Raw genomic sequence first — 25,228 nt, 5'->3', positions numbered from 1 at the left:
GAGAAAAGCAAAACTAATTAGGCTACAAGGTAAGCCTGAAAATAGTCATATCTTGTATTGCCTGAATTTTCCTCCTTTGTATCTCACCCAGGGAATGAAAGAGTCTATGGTGTGCCAATGGGATTTGGATTACAATTTTTAGAGAAAACAAAGCCCAAATGTTACTTGTCTATCAAGATTATCAGTCATCCAGACCATATTTATTTCTTTGTTTGCTTGTTTTGTTTTGTAAAGTACATATTGGTGCTATACAAAATATAACAATATTTATATATGTGATACTACTAAGAGAGAAACATTCGGACAGGAGACAGAAGGCATGCTAGTGCACTTATGTACCATGCACCATGTCTTTAGGCACCATGTCTTTATGTTTCAAATGTGCTTTTTCAAAAGGCAACTAGGTTATTTTTGAGGAAGAAGTTTTACTTCTCATCCAAGAGGTTTGGATCATCTTCTTCCTCAAACAATAGTCCAGTTGCCTTCTGAAACAATTGTTATTTGTAAGAATGTTATCAGCATGAGCTTGAAATGATTAATCATTAATTCTGAATTCTGAATCATTAATTCTGAATTGGAATGCCATCACAAACAGTCAAATTGATCTGGGAAGAGACATCTCATAGTGAATTTGAAAATTTTCCAGAAAGAGTAGAGTAGAGAAAAACAGGCTACATTTGCTTTCTTAGTATAATATTAGCCTATTCTTTCCCCACATCACTGCTTCCCAATGTATAATTGAGTAAAGACTATAGTCCAGTTGTCCAGAATAAAGAATAAGCTTTCTCAGTATAATATTAGTCTCCCCCTCTCCCATATCAGTGCTTCCCAATGCATACAATAGTTTATATTACAGATGTCTAGAATAAAGAATAAATACCCCATTTTATCTTTTTATGAATATATGTAACAATTAAAATATTAGCTACCTTATTCTGAAGCAGAATTATATTGACATAGTTTATAATTTTCACTAAAGGTTCCTCACCCATAATTACCAACACACCTTGGCTCTGGCATTTGCTGTAAAGGAGATTAATGAACGCTCTGAGATTCTACCCAACATTACCCTGGGTTTCCACATTGCTTCTGACTATTTTGATGACATTACAACTTACCACTTAGCAATGGAATTTCTATCTACAAAAGATAAATTTATCCCTAACTACAAATGTGATGACCAGACTAACACAGTAGCTATCATTGGAGGACCCCGTTCCAAAACCTGTCTCAATATGGCAATCACTCTATGCAACTACAAATTTCCTCAGGTGAGATTTTTAAAAATGGTGCACAATGGAAAGTTCAGAATTTCTTTCTTTCAGATGTTGAGTTCTCATGATAACTCTTGTAAGAGGTATCCCAAAACATCAGACAAGAAGGCAATCAATTCATAATCTGAAATCAAAATCACCATCCTTGCTGTTCTTAAACACATTATGAATCTTTCTGAAAAGAAACTGATATTGTTAAACTGATAAGGAAGGCACTGACATCCTTCTTAGCCAAGCCAAAAGTTTGGTTTATGCTAAGTTGCATTTTTATCTTCAAAAATTAAATAAGGTAACAATTAAACAAGGGTGGCAATTAAGAAACATCTTAATTCCACAATATTTGAAAATCTTTTTTTATTCTTATTCTTTTCCCATTTAGATCACATATGGATCAGCTCCACTGATGAATCAGGAAACAGCAGCACATTTTGTTAAATGGATGTTCCCAGATGAGAAGTACCAACTTAAAGGGATGCTTCACTTACTGTTGCATTTTGGATGGACATGGGTTGGGTTAATTTCTCTATATGAGGAAGATAGAGAGAGGTTCATTCAAAACAGTCTTTCCATTTTTACAGAGAGAGGAATCTGCTTTGACTTTATAGAAAGTATCCCCCAAATGATGTATGGCAATTTAGCTGTTGAGATGGTGGAGGAAGCAAGGAATTTATACAAAGTCATTATGAAGAGTACAGTTACTGCAGTGATCTTAAATGCTGAAAGTACAGGCATTGTAACTTTGAGAATCATGATCTATGGTTTTGATTCTGGTGACATTGCAAAGGAAAGAAAAGCTAAAGTTTGGATCATGGCAGCCCAAATGGAATTCACCTCCATTTTGTTCCAAAGACAGTTGCCCATTGATTTTCTCCATGGTGCTCTTTCTTTTGCAATTCATTCAAAGGATCTGACTGGTTTCCAACAATTTATGCAGAAGAGAAACCCAAATTTAGAAAAAGAAGATGGGTTCATTAGGGATTTCTGGAAAGATGCATTTGAATGCTCATTCTCCAGTAATATTACTGATGAGAATGCTGAAAGAACCTGCACTGGAAAAGAGAAGCTAGAGATTCTTTCTCAAACTGTGTTTGAAACCACCATGGGTGGACAAAGTTACAGTATCTACAATGCAGTCTATGCTGTGGCACACACTTTGAAGGCCTTGCGCTCCTCCAAACTCAAAGAAGATCAAATAATTGATGAAAGGAGATGGAAGCTCTTCCTCCATTCACCTTGGCTGGTAATGTTGACTAATGCAAATTTAAAGAAGGTGGTGTAAAAACAAAGTCATATGTTGGATTTATTTCTTTTGGCAATATTTTTATGAAATTCTCATCTGAAAAAAAATTCAACTGCATTAGTTTAGTTAGGCACTCAGGGAGAAAAGGCATGTGATGAGGAACATAATCCTCTGTCAGTTTTAAATAGTATAGGCTGCTGAGAAATTTAACTCATTACCTTTCATTAAGCAAATGAAAGAAAGAAAGGTTTGTCTGTGCCCTTCAAGGAATCTTATTAACTTCCCTGTTTCTTTTTGTTGAGAGGAGGTGGAAGCTGTTGCTTCAATCACCATGCCTATATTGTTCAATGATCTATGTTTATGTTCACTAAGAATTGATGCCTTTGGTGCTGGCATAAATTATTATGTATCATATAACAAGCAGATACATCACTAGAAGCGAAAATCATAAGACTATGTCTGATTCACTTTGGCTCTTTCATACGTGCAAATTCATTGAAAAAGGCAATGATGTTGGGAATGGTTAACGGAAAAGAAGAAGGGACAAGGAAAGAATACTCTGGCTTGATAACATCAAACCTGATAAAAAGCTGAACAGCCAACAATTGAAAGAAGCAGTGCTTGTCAGGGTAACATGGAGAGCACTGCCTATAAAGTAACAGAGTAAAGAATAACAGAGTAACACAGCAACACAGTAACACAATAACACAGTAATGGTAACAGAGTAAGAGAGTTGGAAGGGACATTGTAGGTCATCTAGTCGAACCTCCACTCAAGCAGAATCCCTACACCATTTCTTTTAAAAAATATATATTTATTGAATTTTTTCAGTTTTTAAAACAATACATAATCTTATTTACAGCTGAATCAGTGTCTTGTATGTACATTTTTATCTATATTGTCTTTTAATTGTCCTTGTATATCTTGATGTTTTATTCCAGTGTTTGTTTTGAGTTTCTTTTTTTAGTCCATTTTGTCCAGATTGCATAGTAGTCCGAATCTTTTTGATTATTTAGTTCCATGGTCGGTCTGTCCATCTCCGTGCAGTCATATATTTTCTTGATAATCACTTTGTCCTCAAGTAGTTGCAGATTTTCCCAATTCTGTGCAAATATGATCCTTGCCGCTGTTATATGCAGGATTACCATAAATATTTAACATTTTTGGTATTGGACCTTCTCATAATACCAAGTAAAAAGAATTCTGGTGTATTGTTATGTTTCTGACAAATGATCAATTTCCTCTTGAAAGTCTCAATTGTTGGAGTTCTCACAACTTCTGAAGACAAGCTACTCCGTTAGTCGATTGCTCTCATTGTCAGAAATGTTCTCCTTATTTCCAGGTTGAATCTCTCCATGGTCAGTTTTCATCCGTTATTCCTTGTCTAACTTTCAGGTACCTAGAAATAGCCTGATTCCCTCCACTCTGTGGCAGACCCTCAGGTGTTGCAACACTGCTATCATGTCTTCTCTAGTCCTTCTCTTTGTTAGACTAGCCATGTCCAGTTCTTGTAACCATTCTTTGTATGTTTTGATTTCCAACCCCCTAATCATTGTGATTGCCCTCTTCTGCACTTTCTCTAAAGTCCCAAAGTCTTTTTTGTAGTGTGGCAACCAAAACTGGATGCAATATTCTAGGTGTGGTGTAACTAAGACTTTATAGACTAGTATTAGTACTTTCCTTGTCCTACATTTTTTGTGTTGGAGGATTTTCTATTCTTTACCTTTTATGGGAGCAATGTGAATTCACAATTCTTGGATCGCTTTATTGACTAGAGCAAAGTGATTTGTTGGATTTCTCCCTTACTTGATTTTGTGATGACATTTTCATCTGAAAACTTTTCATCTGACAAAAAATATTAGGCAATAAAAAAGAAAATGCATACTATAGAAATGTGCTTCCCTTCCAGTATTGAACAACGTAAATTAACAGCTTACTGGTTAAAATGGAAAGCACAAAACTGAGATTTGATCATATCTTTAAGGACATGTTAACTTACTGGCATCTTCTCTTCTTCATGTAGCTCCATGATTTTTTGCAAAAAATCTCCTTTAATAACAGTGCCAGAGAAGAGATTTCCTTTGGTCCCAATGGGGAATTAGTAACTGGATTTGATATTTTTAATTGGGTCACATTCCCAAACAAGTCCTTTCTGAAAGTCAAGGTTGGAAAGATCGACCCCATGGCTACCCCAGACAAATTCCTCACCATTTCTGCCAAGGATGCTGTTTGGCCTCTCATTTTTAACCAGGTATGTCACATTTTTCAATTTTTAGGAAACCATTAATGTCTCTGATCCAGAGACATAAATTATATATTTTAAAAAAAACATGGACTGAACTATTTAGCAGTCTCCAATAGATGAAACTGACTAAAGAAACTGCTTTAGAGATGTATTTCAATTATGCTGAATATGTATCAAAATGAAAAGTATTGAAATATATGATTCAAAGCCAAAAAAATTCATATCTCATCTTCCCCCCAGTCTCTCTCTCTCACACACAAACACACCAGTGGTGGGATTTAAAAAAATTACTACCAATTCTGTAGGTATAGCTTGGTGAATGTGGTGTGGCTTAGTAGCCATGGCTTGATAGACATGGTAGAGGAAGGATACTGAAAAATCTTCATTCCCTCCCCACTCCAGGTGAAAGTTATTGCAAAATACCCCATTTCCTCCCAATCAGTTAGGACTTGGGAGGAAGAGAATAGATGGGTGCAGGACCAGTAAGAGATGGTAATTTACTGGTTCTCTGAGCTAGAAACATAGAAACATGGAAGATTGATGGCAGAAAAAGACCTCATGGTCCATCTAGTCTGCCCTTATACTATTTCCTGTATTTTATCTTAGGATGGATATATGTTTATCCCAAGCATGTTTAAATTCAGTCACCAACCACGTCTGGCGGAAGTTTGTTCCAAGCATCTTCTACTCTTTCAGTAAAATAATATTTTCTCACTTTGTTTCTAATCTTTCCCCCAACTAATCTCAGATTGTGCCCCTTGTTCTTGTGTTCACTTTCCTATTAAAAACACTTCCCTCCTGAACCTTATTTAACCCTTTAACATATTTAACCCCGCTGTTATGTTTCGAGTCTGTGAGACCCGAAACCAAAGTTTGAGACCCTCTCCATGTTTCCCTGAAATTTCATGACTTTTCATCATTTCAGGAGTTCTATCTATGAGAAATTTTTTGGGGGTGGGGGGCTTAGTTTTTGCTGGGCAAAAAAAGTCACACTTGTACTGTTTTCAAGTCTGTGTGACTCGAACCAAAAATTCTTTATTTTAAGTGCTTATATTTGGTCAATTTGAAAACTTCTTTCCCTTGGAAACTAGGTTGAACATTTCTATACACAATGAAATGAAAATTGAAATTATTACTTTGAACATTCCTGAACATAAGAAAAATATAAATGAACTGAAAAAAATTATGCCTATTGGTTTATTTAAATCAGAAATAAGACCTTCCCCCCAGCTTCTTGCAACCATTTTCACTTTAAAAAATTTTTAGGCTCTAAATCTGAAATGTTTTTAATATCTTAAGCATTGATTTATCAAATTTAATATTGCTGATCATCATAAAAATATTTTTGGGAGGGTGAGGGCTAACATTTTTCTGGGCAAAAAACCTCACATTGAGTCTGTTTCAGCTCGTATACGACCTGGAGCAAAAAGATTTTTTTAGGTACTTAAATTTGGTCTTTTTGAAAACTTTTTTCACTGGGAAACATAATGATAGGAAAATTGAACTGAACAAATTGATGCTTATATTTTTATTTTGATCCAATTTTTTTGCACATTTCGTGTGAGTTTATATTTTTTTATGCTTCAAATCTCTAAGGAAATTTCCCCCAAAAGTTTTGATATACTAAATTGAACATTCCTGATCATAAGAAAAATAGAAATGAATGGAAAAAATGATGCTTATTTGTTTATTTTGCTCACAAAAGGTCCACCCCCTTCGGCCTTGCTGTGTGCCATTATTTTCACATTTTATATAGATTTGGTTAGAAATATTGGGAATATGCTTTTGTAAAGCAAACCCATGATAGCCAGACAACTAATTTTATGAAAGAAATCCATTTTACTAAAAACAAGTATGTAATTTTGAAATTAACAGCATAATTATATATTATATATAAATTGAAATAATTGAACACAGTGGGGGGGGGACTTTTATGTGAAAAAATAAACAAATAAGCATCAATGTTTTCAGTTCAATTTTAATTTCATTATGTTCAGAAATGTTCAAACTGGTAATTTAATGCCAAAGGTATTGAAAATATTTGGAATTAGGGGCCTAGAAAAATTTATAAAGTGACATGTTTGAAAAAATGGGGGAGGCGGCCCTTTTATGAGCAAAATAAACAAATAAGCATTATTTTTTTCAGTTCAATTTTCATGTCATTGTGTTCAGAAATGTTCAAACTAATAATTCCACACCAAATTTAGTAAAATTGTATGTTGTTTGCTGGCAAAATTGAAAAAAAATTGACAAAAAGGAGGTGGGTTATTTTATGAGCAAAATAAACCAATAGGCATTATTTTTTTATTTCAATTTTCATTTCATTATGTGCTGAAATGTTCAGCCTAGTTTCCAAGGGAAAGAAGTTTTCAAATTGACCAAATATAAGCACTTAAAATAAAGAATTTTTGGTTCGAGTCACACAGACTCGAAAACAGTACACGTATATAGTGATTTTGAACAGCGCAGCAAGGTTAAATATTTTGATAATGTCCCCCACTTTCCCTTCTGTCCTCCAGACTATACAGATTGAGTTCATTAATTCGTTCCTGATAAGTTTTATGCTTAAGACCTTCCACCATTTTTGTAGCCATTCAATTTAAACAATATCTTTTTTAGGTGAGGTGTCCAGAGCTGAACACAGTATTCCAAATGTGGTCTCACCAGCACTCTACACAGCAGGATCACAATCTCCTTCTTATTGCTTGTTATACCTCTAGCTATGCAGCCAAGCATTCTACTTCCTTTCCCTACCACCTGACTGCACTGTTCACCCGTTTTGAGACTGTCAGAAATCTCTACCCCTAAATCCTTCTCTTCTGAAGTTTTTGCTAAGACAGAACTGCCAATACAATACTCAGATTGAGGATTCCTTTTCCGCAAGTACATTATTTTACATTTGGAAACAAATGTAAGCTGCAGTTTCCACTGCTTTGACCATTTAATGATTATCTCGAAATGAACTTTTATAGGAATTAAAGAAAATTGAGCTACTTGCCTAATTGAGCTACTTGCCTTGTCTTCGGAGAGGGGCGGCATACAAATCTAAGTAATAAATAAATAAATAAATAAATAAATTTATCTAGTAAAGCTAAATCATTTGCCATATTACAGACACCTCCGGGAATATCAACCCTATTGTACACTTTAGAGTCATCTCCAAATAAGTAAACCTTCCCTACCAAACCTTCCCCTATGTCACTCACAAACATATTAAAAAGAATAGGACCCAGAACAGACCCTTATAGCACACCACTTGTAACCAGGCTCTACTCAGAATACTCGCCATTAACAACAACCCTCTGATATCTATGCTTCAGCCAGCTGCAAATCAACTGAACTATCCAGGGATTAAGTCCAATCTTCACTAATTTATCTATCAGCTCTTTATGTGGAACAGTATCAAAGGCTTTGCTGAAGTCCAGATAGGCAATACCCATGGCACCACCTTCATCCAACACCTTTGTGAAATAGTCACAGAAGCCAATGAGATTAGTCTGACATGATTTGCCTATTGGACTTATTGAGTCCAATAAGTTATTGGTTTTTAGGTGCTGACTTATCCTCTTTTTGAGTAGAGTCTCCATCATTTTAACTATAAGTGATTCAAATTACTGAAAATTTCTGATATCAGTGCTCCAGAACTGGTCAGAACCTGTAGAATTCCATATCTGATGCACACATGTTATCTATCTCTCCAAAGTGTAGTACTAATTACATATATTGACTGCATAGTAGCTATAAAATTCATTCAATTAAACTAATCAACGAGGGAAGTATTATGATACACAAACACCCCAAAATCACCTTGCAGTAATATATGTAGTTAACAAATGTAATAGATAGATGATGATAGATAGATAGATAGATAGATAGATAGATAGATAGATAGATAATGTAGATAGATGCAGAGAGATATAGATAGTTCTTTTGTACAACTTTCTATGTGTGTAAAGCAAAATTCCAAAGCTGATCTAGAAACAAAACTATATCCAATGATAGGGTGCCAAAAATTTTACTGCCACGCAGTGGGCATGGCTTATTTTGTGGGTGTGGCTTGCTGTCCAAGTGACCAGGTGGGAGTGGCTTGACAATCATGTGATCAGGAGTAGCTTAAAAGTCATGTGACTGAGTGGGAGTGGTTTACCGACCAAGATACGTTTTCAAATAAGTGCTTGGACTCTTTTTCAATTGAGTAAGTCACATTATTTGAATAGCCGCCAAAAGGACAAATAATAGACAGCATTATTTCTTGAGAGCATAGTAACATTTTAAGTTTTTGTACTGAACCCACAAGGTTCAGTATGATAACAGATTAGGCAAGTAGCTCAATTTTCTTTAATTCCTATAAAAGTTCATTTCGAGATAATCATTAAAATGATTAAAGTGTTTATGGGTAAAAACATGCTATTTAATTCTTTCCTATTTTAAAAGTAATTAAGGATGATACTAAGATACTAGAGAAAGTAGGCCAATAAAACATTATGCATAAACCTACTACCCCCACTCCATTCTGCCCCCTCTCCCTGTGGAGACAGCAACCCATTACTGACTATATCTCAGTTTAGTTTGATAATGTCAGAAATATAACCTCCTGAATTTCTTTAGTATGAGATAATGCACATCTTTGACACATATCTTTTGTGGATTTGTATCAAACTAAACATTTTTGGGAACAAGTAAGGTTCAGTATTATCTGAAATCATTAAAGGGAAGATCAAATTCCATTTGCTTCAATCTGCTCCACATTTCAAACAATTAAACAAAGAAAATCCCAAAAATCTCTTCTTTAAAAGTTGAATTTTGAAAATCAGATTTCTATTATGGAAAGATCACAAATCTCACTAAAAGATGGTTTACAGTATCAGTGGACATTCAAGCTAATGTTGGGACCCCATCCCTAAGTATGGAACCTCACAAAAAAGCTTATTCCAAAGTCTATTAAAAGTAATTCTACATCAGCTTCTAATTCTGATTTCTTCAGAACAGATCTCTGGAATAGTAATCTTGAGAATGGTAAGCCTATTAGTAGATAGATGTGTGATAAGAAGCAATTGAGGTGTAGGAATTTATGCCAGAAAGAAAGCTGGGGAATAGAAGGCCAAGGTTTGGATTGCATACAAAGAGCAAGTTTGTGTATTTTTAACTGATGAAAAGAACAATTCTGAAATATGATTTTTCAGTTGAAAGAAATCTAATTTTATTTCTGAATAGACTTTACCTCTTTCCATCTGTAACAAGAAATGTCCTCTTGGCCATAGCAAGATAAAATTGGAAGGGAAATTATCTTGCTGTTATGAATGTAAACTGTGCCCAGAAGGGAAGATAGCTGATCAAATGGGTAAGCCAAGGAATATATTGACTTTATCAATGATCTAATTTTTATTCAGTATTATAGTGACTGAAAACACATCATATTGTACAGTTCAGCAATGAAATATTTGAAATGAATTTTAATACCTCAGCCACATATTTGATGGTATATAAGTTCACGCTAACTTGCTAAATTAGATTTTTTTAGATTTGAATTTTCCCTCATTAGGTTTCTTTGAATGTGTTCTAAATATTTTTCAGGGAACAAAAATTTCCAGGTAAATTACAAAAACAAAAATACCCTTTCCAGTATCAGATGAATGAGCCAATTGTCTCCTCCACACTCGACCAACATTTTCAAGGAGAGCCAAATCTTTCTAGTCTACTACAAGAATAAAAGAGCAGGGATGCCTCAAAATTCAGATGGATTCAGATTGATGGGAATTTGAAGGTTTACCTTCTCAATAGAATTACCTTCTATTGAGAAGGTAAACCTTCAAATTCCTATCAAATGACAGCATTTTCCAATCCAGCTAAAGATTGTAAAAGATGAAAAGTTGGGGATGGGGGGAGAGACAGAGAGACTGATTCACAAATTGTGATTTGCAATTGTACCTGGAGCCGCAAAGCAAGATTTAACTCAGCTAAGCTATGAGGCATTCAAACCTACATATATTGCTTCATTGAGGAACAGTTACTGTTTTCAAGTAGTCAGTGGAAGCCCTATACGAGGGCATTCCAGCAATCAGATTGGCACATAATTAAAGCTAATTAAAGCATATAATTAAAGTTGTGCAAAGACCCTTAAATTTCAAGGCAAATTTCCCACAATTGAAATTTAAGGGTCTTTGCACCTGTGGGTTGTGCACCATTTAAACTCTTTCCTGGGACAACAATCCTTACTCATGGTCACTCGTGCCCTATTCACCACTCATCTCTGCACAATCCATAATTTTTCTCAAAACTTCCCTTTCCGTTGGTGTCCTATTTAATTTCCAACATTGTGCATATACAATCTTAGCTGCAGTAATTATATGTATAATTAAATATGTCTCTTCTTTATCAAAATTATCTGGTAAAATATCCAGAAGGTATATCTCGGGTCTAAAATCAATAGTCTTTCTTAAAATCTTCTGAATCCAATGTTGAATTCGTGTCCAAAATTTACATGCTTCCGGACAAATCCACCACATGTGATAGAATGAGTCAGGTAACTCGCTGCATTTCCAACAGTTCATCGATAAATTTCTGAAACATTTTCGCTAGCTTTTGTGGTGATATATGCCTTCGATAAAACATCTTATACATATTTTCCTTGAATGCAGTTGACATTGTCATTTTATAATTTCTCTCCCATAATTGCTGCCAACAATCTCTGTCTATTGTATATCCTATATTTCTCATCCATTTTATCATTGTGTCCTTAACCTGCTCGAATTATAATTCAATTGTTAAAAAGTATTTGTAAAATTTTTTGATCAAGTTAGCATCCTGACCCAATAAGATTTGATCTAATTCTTTTTTTTGGAAGTTAATACCTTCTGTTTTAATGTTTTTCTCAAATCTTGATTGTAATTGTAAATACATAAACCAATCCAGCTTTATGCTTTGTTTTTCTAATTCTTGAAGAGGTTTTAACTTCAATGATAGTGTCAGTATATCCTTATATCTTAAAATATCTAGTGCCAAAGAGAAGTCGCAATGGCGCAATTCGGTCAAGAGCCTCTGCTGAAGCCTTGTTCCAGGCCTCAGCAAGAGACTCCACCGAGCTGTGGATGAGTGAATCTGGTTAAACCCCAAGCGCCCTCTGAAAGCCCTCTGGATCCATCAGGCATCTGGGGTGGAACCTCCTAATCAGTTCCGCCTCCCTGCGGGGGAGGATTGGAGCCAGGAAATCAAGCCGCAGTAGGAAATGGTCTGACCATGACAAAGGCAATGCTTCTAAGCCTCTTAGTCTCAGACCATTGCTCAATTGCCCTGAGAGGAATACCATGTCGGGTGTGTGTCCCTCCTCGTGAGTTGGACCATACATCTTTTAAGTTGAAATTTATGCTTTTCGGTCATATTCTTTGTGATTTGTTTTGTTTTTTAAATTATGTCTATGAATAATTATTATGTCTCTGTCTATTTTTTCTTATTACCCTTCTTTAATGTTGAGAAAATGTGTATATAACAAAGAATTAAGCTCAGAATGTAAATGGGATACCACTGTAGCACATTGTTAATTGTATTGTGTAGTATCTTAACAAGGAAAAAACAAAACAGAATTGGTATGTAAATAATAGTATCTTAGTGTATTTTGTACGTTATTGATAGTTGGTGCTGAAAAAGAAAGTTTTTCTTTTTTGTTTCTTTTAGACTTAGATGATTGTTTCCCATGTCCAGAAGATCAACACCCTAACAAAGATCGGTATAGTTGTATTCGAAAAAGCATAACTTACTTGGGTTATCAAGAGCCTTTGGGCATTTCTTTGGTAAGCTTAGCTGTCTTCTTTTCTTTCATCTTGGTTTTAGTACTTGGGATCTTTATTAAACACCAGGACACTCCCATTGTCAAAGCCAACAACAGGAACCTCACCTACATTCTTCTCATTGCTCTCCTCCTCTCCTTCTTTTGCACTTTTCTTTTCATTGGGCAACCAGACCAAGTGAAATGTCTCATCCGACAAACTGCTTTTGGCATAATATTCTCTATAGCTCTTTCTTGCATATTAGGGAAAACAACCATAGTGGTTGTGGCTTTTATGGCCACCAAGCCTGGTTCCAAAATGAGGAAATGGGTGGGGAAAAGAATGGCTATTTCTATTGTCCTACCTTGCTCCATGGTACAATTCACCATGTGTGCAGTGTGGTTAGTAAATTTTCCCCCTTTTCCTGATTCTGACATGTATTCCATGACTGAAGAAATTGTCCTGCAATGTAATGAAGGTTCAACCACAATGTTTTATGCTGTTCTTGGCTTTATGGGATTCTTGACTGCTGTCAGCTTTACAGTGGCCTTCCTAGCTAGGAATTTACCTGACAGCTTTAACGAAGCCAAGTTTATCACCTTCAGCATGTTGGTCTTTTGCAGTGTTTGGGTATCATTTGTTCCCACCTATCTGAGTACCAAAGGAAAATACACAGTGGCCGTAGAGATCTTCTCCATTTTAGCTTCGGCAGCTGGATTACTGGTTTGCATCTTTTTCCCCAAATGCTATATCATTATTCTGAGACCTGATCTAAATATGAAGAGGCAACTAATAAAGAAATAAAAGGTTTTTTATATACTGTATATACCATGCCTCTTGAATGTAGCCAAATTACTTACTTTCACCTTTTTTTTCCCAAAACGTAGATAGCACCCCTTTATCTTTTCTTTCATATGTTAGATAATTTTTCTTGGTTTTATTCAGAGTTAATAGAATGTTTAAGACAATGGTGTGTGAAAATCAATTTGTAATCATTTAATGCACACTAATCTCAAAATGAAAGGTTTCACATCTTGCAGATTTTGAGTTTCATAATACCCCTTCTTCCCCAAAAAGAAAATTCCTCCAAATATTATCCTGTACCATATTTTTAAATGTGGAAGAAAATCCAGATAAATATCCCCTGCGCAATCCTGAAAATTTGACAACCATTTTGTTATTGCAGGAAAGATCCTTGATTAGAACTGGGAAATCATGAGTTCTACTGCTGCCTTAGGTTTTAGATTTCAGCTAATATGTTGATGTGGGAAAACATATGAAGAACAGTTGTAGGAACAGGATATGGCTGGTCTAGAGAAAAGAAGGACTAGGGATGATATGAAAGCAGTATGTATCAATGGAATCTCTGTCTCAACTGTTCATTTGAAATGTTTATTCAGGAAATCTCTTGAATTTAATACCATGTAGCGTAGGCTCTTTCTTTGATGGACGCAAACCATCCCTTTTGTACGGTTTTTCATTGGACCAGCTGCAGACATCATGAGTAATGAAATCAAAGACTTTCCTTTTACACCAGTAGACTTCCAACTTACAGCCAGTAACTCTACTCGCAGCTTCTGTTTAAACTGTAATGAAGTAAGGTTTTCTTCTACCTTTCTCCTAACTCTCTCACTCAGATTTCCTTTTAAGATTCAGAGATTTATTTCATGAGTAATTAGAACATAAACAGCCATCATAACACAATTTACATGTATAACCCATTGCAATGAAGTCCACTGACATAGCTGAGTCCAGCAAAAAGTAGCTATGGCCAGTGATCCTAAACTCATTCCAAGGCATTTGTTTTATACTTCTCTGCACACATTTCACAACTTACTTCCTTGTTCTTTTTTACTGACAGTCTTCACATATACCGATGTACATCTCAAACCACTATCCATTAGCTACTTTCAGTTCCCTACTTCTCACAGTTTCAACATTTTGATTGCAAAAATATTTCAAACTACATACTTTGCAAAATCACATTTCACAGCAACAGCTCAGCATGATTACAAATAATTCTGATGCACTTTGAAATCTTTCTATCTAAAACTTTGGTCCATGTAGTGTTTTAAGAGCCTGCTATCTTTCTGAGACATATGAGTTCTGGTAGACTAATAGGCTGTTTGTCCATTTCTCACCCTTATGAGAAAGTGGGGGAGAATGATGTCCCAGCATTTTTAGGAAGCTGTGATCCATACCAGACCATCACCAGACTCCAGCCTATTGCATAAATTTTGTCATGTCTGGAGAAAGTTGTTGAAAGGTAGCTCAGATGGATCATTTAGATCCTTCCCAGTTAGGGTTTAGTCCTGGATTTGGGATGGAAATTGCATTGGTTGCGCTTTTTGGTGATCACTGGCAGGAGCTGTCACACCAGGGTTCTACATATGTATCTGAGTGGTGTGGGAGACACTGAAAGAGGGCTGTGACATTTGCAAACACAATGGACTGTGGGGAACAGGCAGGTGGTGATGGCATGTCTTATCAGCAGTTCAGACACCTGGCATTTGGTGAATGATACCACATTGCCTGACACAAACACACCTGTTAGTAAGGCAAGTGTCAAAAAATGTACCAGATGCCAAACTGTTCGTGACTCTGTTGTTTCTTCCCCAAACACCAAAAATCTTAACCTTAGACTATCTACAGTTCACCTCACCTCATTCCTAAGTAGTCTGTAAGGCACAGGCATAAGTGCACTGTTATGACTACCATCCCTGTCTTACTGTCCTATTGTCCAAAGTTACCTATACCTACTTTGTTTTGTTGATGTTTATAGCAATACCTGCCATTTTGTACATGTTTTGACAAAATAAATAAATAAAATAAAATAAAAACTGTGGAATTTCCTTGGATTTGCAAATTTCTGTATGTAATTTGTTCCATCCTTTGCTCAGGTGGCTTTGTACCTAACTGATTTGTTGCATACGAAACCCATGACAACCAAACCACGACCAGGCCAAGCTCTAAACTGGATGATAAAATGTCAGCATGCATTTGAAGAGATGAAGACACTCTTTGCCCAGGAAACCTCTACTGAAACACCTTGATCAGGTCTTACCTTTTGTAGTACAGGCAGACACAAGTGATGTAGCAGTGGGGTCTGTACTCTTGCAAAATAATAAAGTTAACTCCACCCAGGTTAGAATTAATTTCCTTGCATCTCCTCCCATAAGCCCATCATATGAAACATACATCTGCCAGTGTATACTGCAACCGAGTCTACGGAGAGGGGTAACATACAAATCTAATAAATAAATAAACTCCTAGCAGCTTCTAGACAGATGCTGAACAAAGTCTGATTTTGAGAACATAAAAGGAATATGTCATGGCATGCAGCCAACCCCCCAAGTTCCCACAGCAAGAAAAATTCTCAGAGATCTCCAATCAGAGTGGAGTGACCAGATTGCCCCCATTTGAGCCTCACTTTCTCTGGCCAGATACTCATGGTCTCCCAAAGTTCCAAGGAGAGACACATCCCAAGGGGGAGTAGTCTCATAAGCTGGGTGTTTTCACCGTCCCCCGTGCTTTCAATTCTTGTTGATCCCACCAGCAAAGGGGGGTTGAAAACTCTGAGCCCTTCCACAGCAGACTTTATGGTTAACACTTTCTCTTCCATTTCTCCTGAGTTTTCCCTCCACCCATAGCTGTAGAAGTTTGAAAAATTTGGGAAGCTTTGCAGTTGTGTTTGGGTGTGTGGGCATTGCCAATTGAGCACTGCTTCCCTGGATCCATCTCTATCCCATTGCTGGAGATACAGTATTCTAAATAGTCTAGTGAAATTTTGTGGAATTCACATTTGGAAAGCTTTGCATATAGTTGGCAGCTAAGAGTTTTTCCAAAACTTGTCCCACTAGCTTCATGTGCTCTTCCAATATCTTACTAAAGATAAGAATGTCATCTAAATAAATGAGCATCCCCTTGAACAGGTGGGTATGGAATACATTATTGAAGTATTACATGAAGACCATGAGGACATCCTGTTGTCCAAAGGTCCTCACCTTAAACTGAAAGCTTCCCAGTGGACAGTTTAAGGCAGTTTTCTATTCATTCTCCTCCCTGATTTGGATGCGATAATAGGCTTTCCTTAAGTCTAGCTTGGTGAATATGGAGAAGTGGTTCAGCAGGTCCTTCATGAGGGTGTGTATGTGTTTTGCACACATACAGTATTGATCCCATGGAACTCAACACACAATCTGACTTCCTCGTCTTCTTCTTGAATAGCCTGGGGGCTGTGATCCTTGATTTTACTGGCTAGATAACCCCCCTCTCCCAGTTGGCATCAATGTACCTCCTCAGCTCCCCCAGTTCCTTCAGGGACATGGAATACATATTTGGTTTTGGCAGTGTGGCTCCTGGCACAAACTTATCCCATCTTGGAGTCGATCTTTCTGTTGATGATTCCTCAGCATCCACGGAGGGGGAAGGAGATTTGGACAGTTGCAGATCCAGTTCCAGTGACTTCACTGGCCTTCTTTGGGGCCCTGGAAGTGGGTGAGTCCTTGGCAGAACAGTCATGATTGGAGCCAGCTGCCATTGCAGACCGTCACCTGGCATGCTCCCAAATGGAGACAAGAGTGCTGGTGCTTGCGACAGGGATGATATGACCTGATATGGTATTCAGGATCACCTCTGGGTGTGTTGGGGGTTCTGGCATCCACTGGCATTGTGCCCACCCCAGCCCAGGAAGAAAGCTCACCCGGGGGGGGGGGGCTGCAATGATGATGGAAGGTTGAGATTTGGTGATTGGGTTGCAACCTAGCTCCAATACATATGTGCATGCTGGTCATAGAGATTCTGGGAGTGAGGGCATTTTGCCCTCCCAATCTCCAGTGAAGCCTTGAGAGCAAAATATAGGCCTACCAGGGCCACCAGAAGTTGGGAAACAGGGCATTTTCAGTCTCCATAGAGCCTCTTTGCAGGGGGGGGGGCGTTTTCATCTTCCCAGGCATTAAATTATGGGTATGGGTACTTGTGCACCTATGATAGCACTTGCACATGCACTGTCCTGCCCTCATAGCTGGAATGGATCAGACCAGCTACTGGCCCGTCTAACACTTAGGCTGACAAACTTCAGTTGTAACCCAATAGTTGAACAATCACAGGAGGGGTGACTGGTGGGCGGCAAATTGCCAAGGGGCTTGTTGGAGGTAGCCTCAGACTTGTCAATCTTATCAGCCTTAGCCAGTTGCAAAAGAGCTGTCAAGGGAAGAATTATCATCTTTCATTTCATTTTTTTAAAGTTCATGTTTGTTCTTACTGTGCATAGCATTGCCTAGAGTTGCATTCTATTGCATTTCAATGCATTGCAGTGCATAGCATTACATTGTTCTGCAATTCATACCGTATTGGATGGTTTCAGTGAAATGTCTTGTACTATTTTTATTTTATTTTATTTATTTATTTTGTCTAATACAAATGGAAAGTTAAAGAGAATAAAAACATGTAGTAGTAAATATCAGGGAAGGGATAGAAGAAGAGATATGAGAATAGAATACATCAATGAAGAGTGGAGGAAAGGATATATGAATGGGAGAAAAGATATATAAAATATAGGAGAGACAATTGGACAGGGGACGGAAGGCACACTGGTGTTGGGGGTTGACACCAAGGAGTCTGGTAATGAGTTCCACACTTCAACAACTCGATTGTTAAAGTCATATTTTTTACAGTCAAGTTTGGAGCGGTTGATATTAAGTTTGAACCTGTTGCCTGCTCTTGTGTTATTGCAGTTGAACCTGAAGTAGTTGTTGACAGGCAGGATGTTGCAGCATATAATCTTGTGGGCAATACTTAGATCATGTTTAAGGCGTCGTAGTTCTAAGCTTTCTAGACCCAGGATTGTAAGTCTAGTTTCATAGGGTATTCTGTTTCAAGTGGTGGAGTGAAGGGCTCTTCTGGTGAAGTATCGTTGGACATTTTCTAGGGTGTTAATGTCCGAAATTCGGTGTGGGTTCCAGACAGGTGAGCTGTATTCGAGGATGGGTCTGGCAAAAGTTTTGTAAGCTCTGGTGAGTAGTGTGAGATTGCCGGAGCAGAAGCTATGTAGGATCAGGTTGAAAATTTTAGAAGCCTTTTTGGCGATATTGTTGCAGTGGGCTTTGGCACTTAGGTCATTTGATATTAGTATTCCAAGGTCTTTTAATGCGTGGGGGTTGTTTGTCAGATTTTGTTTATTTAGTTTGTATACGAGGTTCGGATTCTTTTTGCCGATGTGGAGAACAGAGCATTTGCTAGATGATATTTGAAGTTGCCAAGTGTTAGACCAATCTGAGATGAAGTCAAGGTCTTTTTGGAGAATAGTTGTGTTGTCCGTGGTATTGAAAAGTTTTACATCGTCGGCAAAAAGAACACAGTTGCTTATGATATGATCACAGAGGTCGTTGATATAGAGAATGAAAAGAGTAGGTCCTAGTACGCTGCCTTGGGGAACATCACTTTTAACAGGGACGGGGGTGGAAATGGTGCTTCCAATTTTGACAACTTGTTGTCTGTTTGACATGAATGCTTTAATCCAGCTGTGGAGGAATCCTGAGATGCCATAGGATTTGAGTTTTAGGAGTAGTTTGTCATGGACCACTGAATCAAAGGCTTTGCAGAAGTCGATATAAATTGCATCAATAGATTTTCCTTGATCTAGGTGGGTAATCCATATGTTTTTGCAGTGAAGTAGTTGTAGGTTGCAGGATAATTTCCTTCTGAATCCAAATTGTTTGTTAGACAGTAGGTTATTAGATTCTAAGTGAAGAGTAATTGATTGATTTATAATTGATTCCATGTACTAGTAGCAGTACCCTGCATAGCATTGCACTCCATAACCCTACAGTGCATTGTATTGCATCATGTTGCACAGCGATACATCACATTGCAATGCATTTAAGTTCATTTCAGAGTTTGCATGAGGGCATTGATTGCATTGCAGCTCATACATTGCATTGCACAGCAGTAGGGTGTATTGCAACATATGACTTGCTATATTGAATTGTATTGCCTTGTCCTGCATTGCAGATCTGCACAGAGTTGTATTGCACTGTGTTGCATTGAATCACATTAACAATAGTCATAATTAAATATAGGTGTATGGCTTTTGGAGACAGTTCTTTGCAGTGCATAGTAAAGCTATTCATAGTCCAAGGCTTTAACACTTCCCAGTTTTTTCCTAATTTTTCCTTATTTTTGCATTATTTTATTTTATTTCCCATCCTCTTTTATCTTTTTTTAAAAAATAATATGTTACACATAAAATGGCAGGCCCATTCACAATGTCCATCTCCATACGGACACTGGAAAACATGTTGTAACTCCTCCTACCATGGAGAACTTTTGATTTATATTATTTACTTCTTTTTTTACTTATTTACATCATCAAAAAAGCGCAACAAAGAATGTTCTTTCTGCGCCAGCTCAGGAAGCTGGCCAAGGAGCTGCTGATTCAGTTCTACAGAGTAATCATTGAGTCTGTCATCTGCACCTCTATAGCTGTCTGGTTTGGTGCTGCAACCCAACAGGACCGACACAGACTTCAGAGGATAATCAGAATTGCAGAAAAAACAATTGCTGCCAATCTGCCTTCCATTGAGGACCTGTATACTGCACAAGTCAAAAAGAGGGCGGGTAAAATATTTACTGACCCCTCACATCATGGACACAAATTGTTTCAACTCCTACCCTCAAAACGTCGCTACAGAGCACTGCACACCAAGACAACTAGACACAAGAACAGTTTTTTCCCGAACGCCATCACTCTACTAAACAAATAATTCCCTCAACACTGTCAGACTTTCTACTAAATTTGCACTTCTATTCTACTAGTTTTTCTCATCATTCCTATCACCCATTTCCTCCCATGTTGACTGTATGACTGTAACTTGTTGCGTATATCCTAAGATTTTTATTAATATTGCTTCTTCATTGCTTATTTGACCCCTATGACAATCATTAAGTGTTGTCCCACATGATTCTTGACAAATGTATATTTTATTGTATGTACGTTGAGAGCATATGCACCAAGACAAATTCCTTGTGTGTCCAATCACACTTGGCCAATAAAAATTCTATTCTATTCTATCCTCCCGCCACTGTTATTTTGTCCTTAATTCCCTACAGTACAATTCACTTCATGTTGCAAATCAGTTTATGCACCTGAGCATTTCTTGATCTGTACAATTATTATTAATCGTGCATTGTTATTTTCAATCATGCAATAAAAATATAATATTCTCCCCCTCAAGGACACAGCTGGAGAACAAAGGCCTTTGATTCTGACACTTACACCTCCAACTCATGAAATAATGAATATCAAATTGTCCTACTTTAAATGACTAATGGAATAAACAGATGGCTGGGAGATAAAATGGTCTGCAAGATGATATTATTCTTTGTATCTGTAGCAATGCTGTCCTTGTGTGCAGAATTTAATAGTTTGCTTGGTAAGTGTTCTGTAGGAAACCAGCCTCTTATTAAGTACAAGCAGTATCATTCAGAAAATTTGGTCGGGCATTTCCTGTCTAATTTACATGATGTCTGAAAAAGTAACATTCACAAGAAATCCATCAAAGGAACTACTTGATGATTTCATGTATGTAATTCTTAGTTTTAAGCAATTCAATACAGAAATAGTTAAAATTTGTAGCATGATTGAATTAGAATGAAATTTGGTTTGCCTTTGCTGCTTGATTATTTCTCTCTCTTCTTAATAATGATATTATTACCAAATTATTGTTGGATTTTTATTTATTGGGCAGATAATAATTTAATTTCAGAACGTTCCATTCCATGTGGCAATAACTAGACAATGTACAAAAGAAAGTCAGCAATGGCATCTCATTTGTTTGTTTGTTTGTTTCGATTTGAATAAAAAGAAAGAAGAAAAGTAGCAGGAGTAGTGGAGTATAGTTTAATTGGATTTGTATGCCACCCCTCTCCGAGGACTCGGGGCAGCTCACAACATGTACAAGAACAATAATAAAATAATCCAATTAATATACATAAAAAGCAATCCTTATAATTCTGTTTTTTTAAAGAAAAAATAGAATAGAATATTAGGGTAGGAAATAATAATTAACAATTATTTTTGCAATTCAATCTTACTTAGGGATATTTCAAATGGATAGAAAGAAGTCAAATGTTACAGCCCAGTTATATCAGGAAGATATTTGCATCTATTATTATTTAACTTTACTCTTTGTCTGGAGACGAGTTGTCTGAAACAGTCAGATATACAATGCAAAATGCAAAAATCGAAAACATAAATTAGGATGCACCGGATTCCAACTTTATGAACGTATGTTCTCATACTCATTTCAGGTTTTATATGCAAAATTACCAGCATCTTGGCTTTGGAATTTGCAATCAAATAAATCAATGGAAATTCCAGGATCTTGCCTAACATCACCCTCGGTATTCATATGTCCATAGCAATGTCCTGGCAAGGTGGATCTACCTGGCTTCCATGGAGTTTCTCTCTACAAAGAGAAGATTCATTCCGAATTACAAGTGTGATTTCCAGGACAATGTAATATCTGTGATTGCAGGACATAATGCTTACATAAGGCAATTCATGTCAAATATTCTAAGCATTTACAAGATCCCACAGAAAGAAAAGAGTCAAGTCCATTCAGCAACCAAGTTATATGAGCAATTGTGACTTGTGCATAGTGATATATGAAATAGAAATAAAAACTATGATATGCTATGGCTAAAAACCCATTATCTTAAAAAAACAAGCAGTAATACACAATCAACACTCAATATTACAATCATACTCACACATAACTTTTTATGATCAGAAGGGGGGGCATATACTAGTTGTCCCATGCCTGGTGACATAGATAGGTCTTAAGGCTCATGCGAAAGGCGGGGAGGGTGGGGGCAGTCCAAATCTCCAGAGGGAGATTCATAGGGGCTGCCATAGAGAAGGCTCTTCCCCTAGCCTCCACCAGACAACATTGTCTGGTCAACGGGACCTGGAGAAGGCCAACTCTGTGGGACCTGATTGGCCACTGGGATTTATGTGGCAGAAGGTGGTCCCGTAAGTAGTCTGGTCTGATGCCATGTAGGGCTTTATAGGTCATCACCAACACTTTGAATTGTGTCCAGAAACCAATCAGCAATCAATGCAGGCTGCGGAGTGTTGGCAAAACATGGGTATGACTGCTCGCACGGTTGCGTTCTGCATGATCTGAAGTTTCTGAGCACTCTTCAGAGGTGGTCCCATGTAGAGAGCGTTGCAATATTTATTAGATTTATTATTATTTATTAGATTTGTATGCCACCCCTCTCCAAAGACTTGGAGCGGCTTACAACAACAATACACAGTACAAATCTAATGGTTAAAAAACAGTTGAAAACCCTTATTATAAAAAACAGTCATGCATCCCAAACAAACCATACATAAAATGAAATGGCCCGGGGGAATCAATTTCCCCATGCATGACAGCAGAGGTGGGTTTTTAGGAGTTTTATTATTATTATTATTTAGATTTGTATGCCGCCCCTCTCCGAAGACTCGAAAGGTAAGGCAGGTAGGGTGCAGTTCTGATCTCTGAGGGGAGTTGGTTCCAGAGGGCCAAGGCCACCACAGATAAGGCTCTTCCCCTGGGCCCTGCCAGACGACATTGTTTCATCAACGGGACCTGGAGAAGGCTAACTCTGTGGGACTTAACCCATTGCTGGGATTTGTGCGGCAGAAGGCGGTCCCGGAGATATTCTGGTCCAATGCCATGAAGGGCTTTATAGGTCATAACCAACACTTTGAATTGTGACCAGAAACTGATTGGCAACCAATGCAGACTGCGGAGTGTTGGTGTGACATGGGCGTATCTGGGAAAGCCCATGATTGCTCTTGCAGGTGGTTTTTCTGCATGATCTGTAGTAGTCGAACCTCGAGGTGACAAGGGCATGAGTGACTGTGAGCAGAGAGTCCCTGTCCAAATAGGGCCACAACTGGTGCACCAGACGAAACTGGGCAAATGCCTTCCTGGCCACAGTCAAAAGGTGATGTTCTAAAGTCAGTTGTGGATCAAGGAGGATGCCCATGTTGCGGACCCTTTCTGAGAGGGTCAGTAGTTCAGCTCATTGAGTGGTGTTGAGGTATAATAATAATAATAATAATAATAATAATAATAATAATAATAATTTATTAGATTTGTATTAGATTAGATTAGATTAGATTCAAGGTATGGGTATACCTTGAAAGTCCCATGATGACTCGTGCAGCTGCAGTACTAACTGCAGTCTCTGAATGTTCTTTAAAGGTAGCCTCATGTAGAGGACATTGTAGTTATTGAGGGCATGAATGACTGTGAGAAAAGATTCCTTGTCTAAGTCTTCTAACACCCATTCAAACCCTCCAGAAACTGATACATTAATTCCACTGCTTCACTTAATTGACACGGAGTGAACATGTAAAGCTGAGTATCATCAGCATACTAATGATAACTCACCCCATGCCATTGGATGATCTCACCCAGTGATTTCATGTAGATATTAAACAGAGGGGGGAGAAGACCCCACAAAAAGAGACCTAGAAATTGACCTGTTGCCTCCTGCTATCACCAACTGCGACTGACCGACCAATGTAATACCTCATACCCAGCCACCATCTCCCCCAGTAATAATACAGGGGGAGACAAACTATGAAGTGGAAAAAAATTAGAATCCCATATATTTAGAAGTCAATTACAATATTTAATCCATTGGAAGGGATAGTCTTTGTCTGAGGCTACTTGGGTTAAAAGTTGGAATGTGAAAGCTGACAAATTAAACTTGGGCGTCCTCCTGGGTCCACAGCTAAGCCTTTTGTCACCATCCCTTTGTGTGGCTAGGGGGACCTTTAACCAGGTTCGCCTGGTATACCAGTTGCGGCCCTATTTGGACCAGGAGGCTTTACACACAATCACTCAGGCCCTCATCACCTCCCATCTTGCTTATTGCAATGCACTCTCCATGGGGCTAACCTTGAAAAGTGTTCGGTGACTGCAGATAGTCCAGAATGCAGCCACACGAGCTGTCATAGGTGTACCTCAGTACCTATATTACCATTACGTTCTGCGAGATGCACTGGCTACTGATTAATCTCCGGTCACAATTTAAGGTGTTGGTTATTACCTATAAAGCCCTAAATGGCTTAGGATCAGATTATCTACAGGACCGTCTCCTGTCATATACCTCCTAGAGACCAATAAGATCACATAGGGTTGGCCTTCTCCAGATCCTGTCAACTAAGCAATGCAGGGTGGTGGGGCCGTGGAGGAGGGCCTTCTCTGTGGCCGCCCCAGCTCCATGGAACCAACTCCCCCCCTCCATACTGCTCCCACTTTACTGGCCTTCCGAAAGGCTGTGAAGATCTGGCTTTATTGGCAGGCCTGGAGGCCATGAATTTGACATCTGTCATGGCTGAATTGTACTGAATGGTATGCATGTGTGTGTGTTGATTGGATTGTTTGAGTTGTGGGTTTTTAACTGGGGTTTATAGTTTTAGATATTTATATTTTATTGTATTTGTATCTTTTTTATATTGTTGCAAGCTGTTCTGAGTCCTTTGGGATTGGGCGATGTCGAATTAAGTAAGTAAGTAAGTAGGTAGGTAGGTAGGTAAGTAAGTAAGTAGGTAAGTAAGTAAATTAGTATGTAAACAAACAAACAAACAAACAAACATACTAAAACAAACCAAAGGGTCCCCCTGGGCAGGAAGAGGCAGTTA

At 37.7% G+C, this 25,228-nt stretch overlaps 1 protein-coding gene across 1 annotated transcript; it reads left to right on the top strand.

The window, feature by feature from the left end:
• Window positions 1-983: 983 nt before the first annotated feature.
• On the top strand, window positions 984-13,326 carry LOC139153674 (vomeronasal type-2 receptor 26-like). Its single transcript, XM_070727928.1, has 5 exons — window positions 984-1,271; window positions 1,654-2,514; window positions 4,538-4,765; window positions 9,974-10,100; window positions 12,431-13,326. Exons 1-5 carry the CDS (start codon window positions 1,128-1,130, stop codon window positions 13,324-13,326), a joined length of 2,256 nt encoding a protein of 751 aa, XP_070584029.1. The 5' UTR covers window positions 984-1,127.
• The last annotated feature ends 11,902 nt before the right edge of the window (window positions 13,327-25,228 follow it).

The sequence above is a fragment of the Erythrolamprus reginae genome, chromosome Z (genome assembly GCF_031021105.1).
Source record: "Erythrolamprus reginae isolate rEryReg1 chromosome Z, rEryReg1.hap1, whole genome shotgun sequence".
Lineage (NCBI taxonomy): Eukaryota > Metazoa > Chordata > Lepidosauria > Squamata > Dipsadidae > Erythrolamprus > Erythrolamprus reginae.
The sequence above is the reverse complement of the archived record's forward strand: the minus strand, read 5'-3'. Positions and strand labels throughout refer to the sequence as shown.

Coding starts and splice junctions, on each gene's coding strand:
- LOC139153674 (XM_070727928.1), top strand. CDS start 1,128: ATGGAATTTCTATCTACAAAAGATAAATTTATCCCTAACTACAAATGT. Junction 2,515..4,537: donor TCCTCCATTCACCTTGGCTG/GTAATGTTGACT, acceptor TTCTTCATGTAG/CTCCATGATTTTTTGCAAAA. Junction 10,101..12,430: donor GAAGATAGCTGATCAAATGG/GTAAGCCAAGGA, acceptor TGTTTCTTTTAG/ACTTAGATGATTGTTTCCCA.